This window comes from Diadema antillarum, unplaced genomic scaffold (genome assembly GCF_040938485.1).
Source record: "Diadema antillarum isolate AM-2024a unplaced genomic scaffold, OU_Dant_1.0 seq00000692_RagTag, whole genome shotgun sequence".
NCBI lineage: Eukaryota > Metazoa > Echinodermata > Echinoidea > Diadematoida > Diadematidae > Diadema > Diadema antillarum.
Window position 1 is genome coordinate 108,775 of NW_027271597.1, and position 9,590 is coordinate 118,364.

General features: G+C 37.6%; 1 protein-coding gene across 1 annotated transcript; it reads right to left on the bottom strand.

Moving 5' to 3' along the window:
- Window positions 1-333: 333 nt before the first annotated feature.
- Window positions 334-1,974, bottom strand: LOC139737397 (cytochrome b-c1 complex subunit 8-like). The gene is made up of 2 exons (XM_071648073.1): window positions 1,786-1,974; window positions 334-672 (listed from the first exon to the last, which is right to left on the bottom strand). Exons 1-2 carry the CDS (start codon window positions 1,937-1,939, stop codon window positions 578-580), a joined length of 249 nt encoding a protein of 82 aa, XP_071504174.1. The 5' UTR covers window positions 1,940-1,974; the 3' UTR covers window positions 334-577.
- Between the last annotated feature and the right edge of the window lie 7,616 nt (window positions 1,975-9,590).

Here is a 9,590-nt window from a genome sequence, read left to right on the forward strand (position 1 = left end):
TCTCCTCAACAAGCATTCAAAGACAAGAGAAGACATGGCAGGTAAGATTGCTCTCCGGGGCTGAACCACATACATTGGAATATCCAACATTGTGGAAATCTGTGACATTCACTATTGTCAGTTCTGTTTGTAAATTCAGATTCGATCAAATACTGCCTGATCTCTAAAATCCTTGAGGAAAAATTTGATGACAAAATGCCTTGTATATTTCGTGGATTGATTAAAATGCAAGCACACTATGTGGACCAGTATGCTGTGCAAATAATATGCTTGGAACAAAACATTACCCGGTAACAGAAACTAGAGCGGCAGAATATTTCTATTTTTGCACTTGCTCCTTCTCTCAACTCTGCCAGACCACTTCTTATTTACATCAATAATTCAATCTGAACCAAGATACAATATATAATCTATCATTGTCCTCTATGTCCTCACTGGGGCACAAACTCTCAATAGTCCACGTTTCCACGGTGACAATCCTCCAAGATGACGACATGGCATGGTAGAAAGTCTGAGGACACACAGCACTGTGGACAGGGAGGACGATTCGGGTAATGAGTGCATCAGAGGACTGTGGTTATTCGTCAGCAGCAAAGTCTGCCAGGTCCTTCCTTTTCGACTTGGCGTTTTCGCTCATGCCCCAGGAGTAGATGAGATATGCAAGAACAAAAGCTGCCAAGATGGGGAGAGAGATGGAAAGAATGTAATGCGCTGAGCCATGCAGTAATGGTCAGTCACTTGCTATGTATTGCAGTCAAGCAGGACGGATGGACTACAAATAAACTTGATGCTAACCAAATGTTTCAACTGAGAGCAACAAGAATGCCCATGCTTTGACAAGTTACAACTTTCCCCCTTTTAATCCTTCTCAAATGATAACAGTATGTTCAGATGCAACACAGTCGCCTATCACAAGGGTGGAAAATTCCCCCAAACAACTACACATTCTTGAGACTATCTATTTCCAGCCGAATGAGAATGACATATATCTTAACCTGTTGAGGACGGGCCAATTTTACTACAACACACATTTCCCATGGACACTTGCCTGAGTATACTCAGGACTCGTTCTAAACGATTTTGATGAACTTTTACCCTCCTACAAGTTATCCAGATTGAAAGAAATGACTGCATGGACTTTTCCCAGCAAATTTGTTTAAACAGTGAAACTGAAGCAAGTTTTTTTTTTTTTCTTTGCAATACTTAGGCGCCCACTTTGAATAGCTTTAAGAGATTGTACAATTTCAGTTGAGATAGGGCTACAGGTTTCTAACGATTGTAATGATTTTTTTTTTTGTATAATGAGAAACCTCTTATGAAATATGAAGAGCATATAACTCTAAGACTAATTCAAAGTTTATTTGATGAAAATTGGTTTTAAAATGGCTGAGAAAATCACAACAAAGCAATTCTAATTAAAGATGGGACCTGCCTTTTGTGAGGAAAACTTTGATTTACTTTGATTTTGGATATCTCAACCATTTCAAAACTGATTTTCATCAAATGAACTTTGAATTCCAATTACAATATCGTATGTTCTTTTCATAAAGTGGTTTCTAAGTATCTTGCAAAAAGTTAAAGGCTTAATCATCATCTCAACAAATACTAACCATCCCTTTAACATGCAAAGATGCCAAAACATCATATGAACATATAATTTGTTGACTTCAATTATGCTCATTTGAAACTTTCTTAATCAGGATGGCAAAATATTTATATTGATTCAGCACAATTTTGCCAATAGATATTGACATGAAATAAAAATGGAACAGCTGGGATACTCACGTGGCGTGACGATGAAGACTTTTGCTCTGAATCTCCTGAAGAGGTTTGGGATGCCTTTGCTGAAAGCCCCCGCAAATGCCTTTTGTTCATGGGGTGAAAGGGTGTAGGTGATCACTCCCCTGAACTTGGCCAAATTTCCAAACTTGTGACCCATGGTTGCTTTTCTCTGACAGCTGACAGTTACCTGCAAATATTCTTTTAACAAAAGAAAGTAGAGAGAGCGTGCAGATATTAGTATTCCCTTAAAAATGGAACCACAACCTACAAACACCACAACGCTTGTACAAACTCTAACACAGCACCACACAATAAAGTGAATCTCTAAATGAATAAAATTCTATTGTCTTGGGGCAAGTCTGTGGTGAGCACACCGAGCTGGGCACAATTTGATCTTAAACTGAACTAGTGTACACGTACAACATTGCACGGATGTAGGTTTTGTGTGTAAAATTGTTTCATTAGCCATAATTAGACCAAAACATAATTTTCAGATACAGGTTGGAATTGGTGAAATTCTTTGTGCAACTCTTTATCAAATCCTGTGATGTGAATCCACATGTGGTACTCGGAATGTATTCACAGCACATAAACATTGAAGAGTCACTGGATCAAACTGTACTTGAACTTAGCCCAAGTTTTTTTCATAAGTGAGGTATAGGTGTGTGTGTGTGTGTGTGTGTGTGTGTGTGTTTGTGTGTTTTTATCATAGGTTATGGGGAAGGAATCTATAATAGTCAGCATTGGCTTGAAACAACAATAGCAATTTTCTTTAAAAGAGACATTATTATACATGAAACAGTACACTACATGTGTACATGGCAACTGACATACAATGTATGAAGTCTGTAATGCACAATTAAATACATTTCAAACAATAGTGCCATGGGTTTTGAATATACTGTACCTACATAAATCTGTCATGTGATATACTGTTTAGATAAGAGTGTTCTAGTGTATTCAAAGGTTGACCTTTGCCGAATAGAAATAGAAAAGTACTGAAAAAAGATTGGTATAACTTGTTTTTACTTCCAAATATTTTAGATGCACTAATAGGATTAGTAAAGGGGTGAAACACAGTAGCGGCAACTGACAAAAGCAACTGTTGTCTAGAAATGGATTAGACAATATTCACCATAATTTTCAAACAAGCCTTTTTATTTCTTCAAGACATTTTGAAGTAAAACACTGTCACAGTGAAAAACAAAAATTGTTTTTCAAATATTATTTTATTATTTCTGTAGCATCAGTTTGTGATGACACCTCATTAGATTTCCCTACAATCCCATCATGCCAACAGCTATAGTATCAAAGAATCAAGTAATCAATTCCTATGTGCCATCGTCATTTACATCAAAAGCAATGTTTATCTCTCATTGTCAAATACAATGTACATAATAGAAATTGAAATTGAAATTGAAAGGGTATTTTTATTGAATAATGTCCATTGCAGCCCGCAGGCTGGATTGCAGACATTTTACAGAAATAAGCATGAATACCATACAATATGTACAAGATTGTATAAATACTTAGAATGAAAAAAAATATCAAACATATTTGTTACACAATATTAACATTCAAAACGAAACAAACACATACATGTACGTATTATACATGTACAATTTCTAACATCACTATTCTCATTACCATAAATAATCACGATTACTTTAAAAATACCTGTAAATTGAACTTCTTTCTAATTTTCCTGTTTTCCTTTTTCTCTTCTTTTTGTGTTCTTCTTATTCTTCATTTTCTCTCTCCTTTTTTTAACTTTACATTAATATCCAGCTTTCACTTTTTTTACTTCAACCTAGAGATTATATTGAACTTTTTTTACTTCAAAATAGAGATTATATTGAATCACTTGGGACATACAATGTGCAAGCACATACACACACATATAAAAGGAATACACACAAACACACACGCGCGTGCAAAAACAGATTAGACAGAAAGACAAATAGGGCCTTCATGTATCAAGGTCACATTTTGAGACTGCACCACTACATGGCAAGGCAGCACGAGGAAAAACAAAATTGCAAGAAAGCCACCATACCATTGCACATGTATGAATTGCACTGCAAGCACTGACTTCAGCATGCAAAAGCAAAGTACAGTCAACCTCGCACAAGTCGAAAACTCGGCCAAGTCGAAGCTCCAGAAAAGTCCCAATGTTCTCTTTACTTATTTCTTTAAAATAATCTTTCAAAAGTCGAAGTTTTACGAGTTGAATCTTGTTAGTAGTTGCAATCAAATTTGTAAACAATAGCATCAAATTCCCAGACAGTTTTCACTGTCGTAAACAGTTTTTCTTGTCGCAAAGAAAATTTGAACATGTTAAAAATGTCTTTGCGACAAGAAAAACTGTTTACAACAGTGAAAACTGTCTGGGAATTCGATTGCAACTGTTAATGAACCCTGGTGGAAAATAAAATTCCCTAGAATTCGCTACGCTCACAAACATTTGCCTCTCAGTGAGATACCCCTGTAAATAATTGCAATCATGTTGCAAACAGTTTTCGTTGTCGTAACCAGTTTTTCTTGTCATTAAAAAAAAAAATAAATTGCACATGTTTGAAATTCCTTTGTGACAAAAAAAGCTGTTTACGACAGTGAAAACTGTTTGCAAATTTGATTGCAACTGTTAACAAAACCTAAAATTCCCTAGAATTCACTACGTTAGCAAACATTCGCCACTCAGTGATACAACCCCATTTTAGGACTGATTTTGTGGAGCACTTAAACAATTTGCGAAGGATGCGAATGGCAAACTCCAATATTCCGAAAAGTTTTTATGTAAATGTATTCTGACAATGAAGCTGAAAAAAAAAATTCCTGCGCAGTTTGTGCCAAGTTCTCACGATGCATGTGCGAATGTCATGTGCACCATTGCCAAAGTACAGTCAGTTAGGACCTCCATACAGGAAAAACACACGACATAATGCAAACAATGCAAATTTTTAAATGATTATCGGAGAAATGTTTCCAAGGAGATCAATAGCTATCTAATAAGGTGGAGTTTTTCTCTTTCTTGTATTTCTTTCTTTCCCTTTCATTTCTCTGTTGTGTGTGTGTGTGCCAACAGTTTTGATGACCAACACTAACAAGCATTTGTTGAAAATGTAGTGCTTTAGTTTAAGTTTAAAGAGGTCATACTTTGTACAGGGTGTGGATTTGCCCCCAAACATGCACCAAACGTCCTTGAAAATGTCTCAAAAGGTACATGTGTAGGCGCGAACAGTTAATATTGCGGTTATGTTTTAACATGATCAGAACAACTTGGGAGATTTCACGAAACATACGTGAGACATTTTCCAAAATTTCGGGGGCTGTTTGGGGTTTCAAAAAGATTTTGCGAACATCACACATATCTTGTGAAGGTCTTGCGCACATAATGAGGGTTTAAGAAATTTTTTGAGAACAAATCATTTGACTTGTGGAACAAAATCATCGCCTTGCGCCTTGTAGTTTAATGAAATGTTAAATTTTACTCTAGCTCGACTAGGATCTAGACCTCTACTCTGTTTCTACTGCTCTTCTCCTTGAGACATAAAATATAAAGTTTAGACCTAGTCTACACGAGATTTGTTATAAATATAGATCTAATACAGTCTCCATGGTCTCTAACTTCTTAGCTGGAACTCTTAGATTCTATCATGATGACCGCCATCATCATGTCCCTTGTAATGGGATAATGAATAGAATCTATCGACCTTGCCTTGGGCTTGTCTTTGATGTCCCTTGTAATGGGATAATGAATAGAATCTATCGACCTTGCCTTGGGCTTGGCTTTAATACGACCGACGTCAAAGACAAACGCTAAAATAAGTATATGGGACTACCGTCAAACCATGCCTGTCATCAATTGTCAAAGCACAAGAAATGCCCTAAAATATTATGAAAAGAATATCAAAGGGAACCAATCCGATACGTCAAGATAGAAAAGAGAATATCAACATATATTCCTCAACATTAAATCTGTCAAAAGGCAAAATATAAGGCAGTATTCTCAAAAATACATCACTTACGCAAGAAGAAGTTCACAACAGAAAGCCAGGGAGACTGTCCGACAAATCAAACGCAACGAAGTAGGCCCAGATAATTCTAAAGACGGTCCAGACCGGTGCCAATTTGAAGAGGACATATGATGATAATTATCATACTACTAGTAATTCTGTTTTGTAGTGCGTGCATGCTGTAGCCGCTGATCTTGATTAGTGGTCTTTGATATACAATGTAGTTACAAAGAGATCAGTGGCTCTCCAAGGAGGTACATACCAGGCTCGCCTAGTACAGAGCTACCAAGTCTCACACATTCCGTGTGAGACTCAAGCATTTAGGGGCCATCTCACGATCTCACGCATTGCACCCATTTTTCTCACGCATCGGGCGAAGTCTGCAACTTGGGCCTATAATAATGAGCATAGATCAAAAGATTAATGTGATAGTTGCAAATGAAGGTATATTTCCCTTAAACCTTTCTAAATAAGTAAAAAATGGTCACTTAAGTATGCACCTGATCGCACCATTAAGAGCTAAAAATTGAAAAAGCTCCATACCGTGGGAGGCCACAAGGGGAAAAAAAAACCTCCCACACCCTCGCTCGAGCGCACATTCGCATGCCAAGATGCCGAGTCATGAAAATCTCACTCATAATTTTTTTTTTTTTTATTTTTAACTTGGCATCCCTGCTAGTACCTCCTACCACAAATAATCTCATTGCATGACACAAGAGTAGCCCTGTGCAAGTCATTTCCAACAACAGTCGATCACTGCACTGCAGTGTATAGGCCTAGAGCTTACTTAGTTTGGCCCCTTTAGCAGGCTACATCGAGCTCCATCCAAACTTATGTGGATCATTTCATTCTTTTAAACTCAATTCAATTTCAATTTGTTTTCACAAACCATTCACATGAAACACAAACCCCTTGTGGGGACAAGTACATTGTTTTGCATAGTTACAAAAAATGAACTATGAGTCAATGTTTACATGGAATGTTGCGTGGGGCTTGAGAAAGCACAGCTTGTTGTAAGGTCCCTTCAAATAAAAAAAAAAAGGAAATATTACATGTAATAGATGAGTGGAAGTGATATACAGTGTATTGCAAAATAGATAAAGGGCTGACGTGAGAAACAAACAAACAAACAAAAACAAGAGGGAGATGGGGAAGCCAAGAGAAGAAAAGAAGTAAGAACGGAGAGAATAGTAACATACGGCAGTACAAGTATTAGGCGTAAATACACACGTTGGTTATTAAATCAAGGTCATACTCATCAATCAACATATGATGCAAAGAGGTGTTTCTTAAATCTTTGCTTGAATACAGATAAACTGGGGGCAGATTTAACATCAATTGGCAAATTGTTCCAAAGCTTAGGACCAGAATTAATAACAGTGTTATGTGCAAAGGTCGTGCGTGTACGAGGTATATGGAATAAGTTTTGCTGACGAGTAGAGTAATTATGAACATGACTATTCGTTGCATAAACTGAAAATTTGACACAATGAAATTTCATTAGGCCCTTTGTCAATAGGATACCTGCGATGCCAACAAAATTAATGTAAATATGTTTTGTGGTGTTTTTCATAATGCTGCATGTGTTGATGAAGCAAGGAACTTCCTCCATCTGAGCAAATACCCCCAAATTAATGTAAGCAAATTTTGTGGAATTCATCTGGCGTGCACTTCCAAGTGCAAGGTTTTGTATGCAATTGCAAAAGGTTTCAGAAAGAGAAAAAGCCTTAATCCATTATCATTATTTTGTTTGATACCAACAATAAAGTGTTATAGATGGAGTGGTAATTACCTTTAGACTTCGTAATCCTTTATGTTTGGGTTCTAAAGCATACAATGCGATGTCTAATTTTCCTCTTCGCTTTGAAGCCATGGTCAAAATGGTCGCCGCCGGTCTAGCTGCACGACGATCGAAATTCGAGAAGAAGAACTCTCCGTTTTACGTTTCATTGAATTACAAGCTGTAGGTCTTTCAACAGTAGAATTCATTTAGAAAAGTTTAGTAAAGAGTTCAAAGTTGTTTAAATGACATGTGTGCTTTTACTCCTCCTACCTCGTGATGCGCAAATTGAAATGAAATGAAAATTAGGTCCTCTCAACTGATGAGCACAATGGCGCATGTTTTTTTTTTCTATACCTAAGGATACAGGACCTAATCTTGCTTATAGGCCTGTCTGATACAGCTGTATCAGTATCTGAGCGTACTTTACCACAGCGTTATCCATGTGTTTCTGCTATTAAAAGTGTTTTTGTTCTTGTTTTTGTGTTTTGTGTTTTTATAAGGGCAGTTTGACTCGCTGCTCCAATTCGAAGTACATTTTGTATATACTACATTCATTGTTGTTGGCACATCGAGAGATGAGCGAACTGCGGGGGGGGGGGGGGGGGGAGTGGCCAGTGGGGCGGTGGGGTTATTTTCTGCTGTGGGGGCGCTAGTCCTGATTACTGAATGTTCTCTATTGTCAAGGCACTTGGGTACCACCTATACTCATTGGTGGTGCAGAGCATGACTTCTAGGAGAGCAGTTAGTTCTTTCTCCGCCGTAACACCTCCCTGGTACCGACACTATAGTGGGAAGTTTTACTCTCAATGGATGGTGTTAATCAATTGTTTGGACAAAAGAGATCACTTCTGTTTAAAGGGATAGTACAGTATTGGTGGAGATGAGAATTGGACTTTTAAATTTTTGCAAGATGCCAACAAAATACGTATGAAATAGTACAGAGCATACCCTTTAAAGAGGAATTCAAAGTTTGTTTGGTGAAAATTGGGTTATGAATGACTGAAACATCCAAAAACAAAGTAAAACAAAGCAATCGTGATAAAGTGTGGGTCCCACACTTTATTAGAATCGCTCTGTTTTGGATATCTCAGCCATTTTAAAACCAATTTTCATCAAATAAACGTTGAATTCCTCATGGAATCACATGCTCTTTCATATTTCATAAGAGGTTTCTCATTATCTCACCAAAAAATGTTAGAAACCTGTAATTAGGTCTCAACCAAAACTGCGATCCCTTTAAGCATGTATTATTTTGAACAACAAACCTGGTGAATTTTCACAATTTGCAAAGAGAGTCTTCTCCCTCTATAAAACGTTTGTGAAGAGGCTACACCCCCGTAAATAATGCCAGTGTATATCTTGGCAATCAATGACTTAAAGACCAAAGATATAAAACACTTAATTGTTTCTTGACCCTGGCCTAATCTAAGCATCAGTCATCGCCACAGCGCCACAGGGGGAGGGGGGGGGGGGCACCGCGAGAGGAGGAGATTGTTTTGGTTTTGGCATGGGCTATGTAGCTCCATGGTGCGTGTGTGTTTACGTGTGTGCACCGGCAAACTTGGGAATGCTCTCCTTCTTATTCCTGTATTTTCGTTATTTACCGGTCAATTTTTTTTCGTTCGAAATGTAAAATGGATGACCATAGAATTTCTCAATAGAATATAAAATTGAAAACTTTAGAAAGGATAGAGAAAATTGAGTTCACCTTGAATGGTCTGCCACAGGCAGATATCCTTATCATGCTCTTACGTAATACGACAGCTGCTGGAGTCATTAAACCCTGGCTTGGCCTCCAGGTTTGTCACGCCTGAGCAGAAAGTTAATTTGCAATGGACAAATACTTCGACTCCCAACTCCCAAACGAAAAATCTTTAGCGAGGTATAGCACCCCATCAGCTTCGTGGAAGTGGGGTCTCGCCTCAAACGAGGGATTGACGGCATGCGCCCTAATTCATATTTTGAGGGAAAGCTCTTACATCATGCTTGGTTCAGGCATATATTTGTTT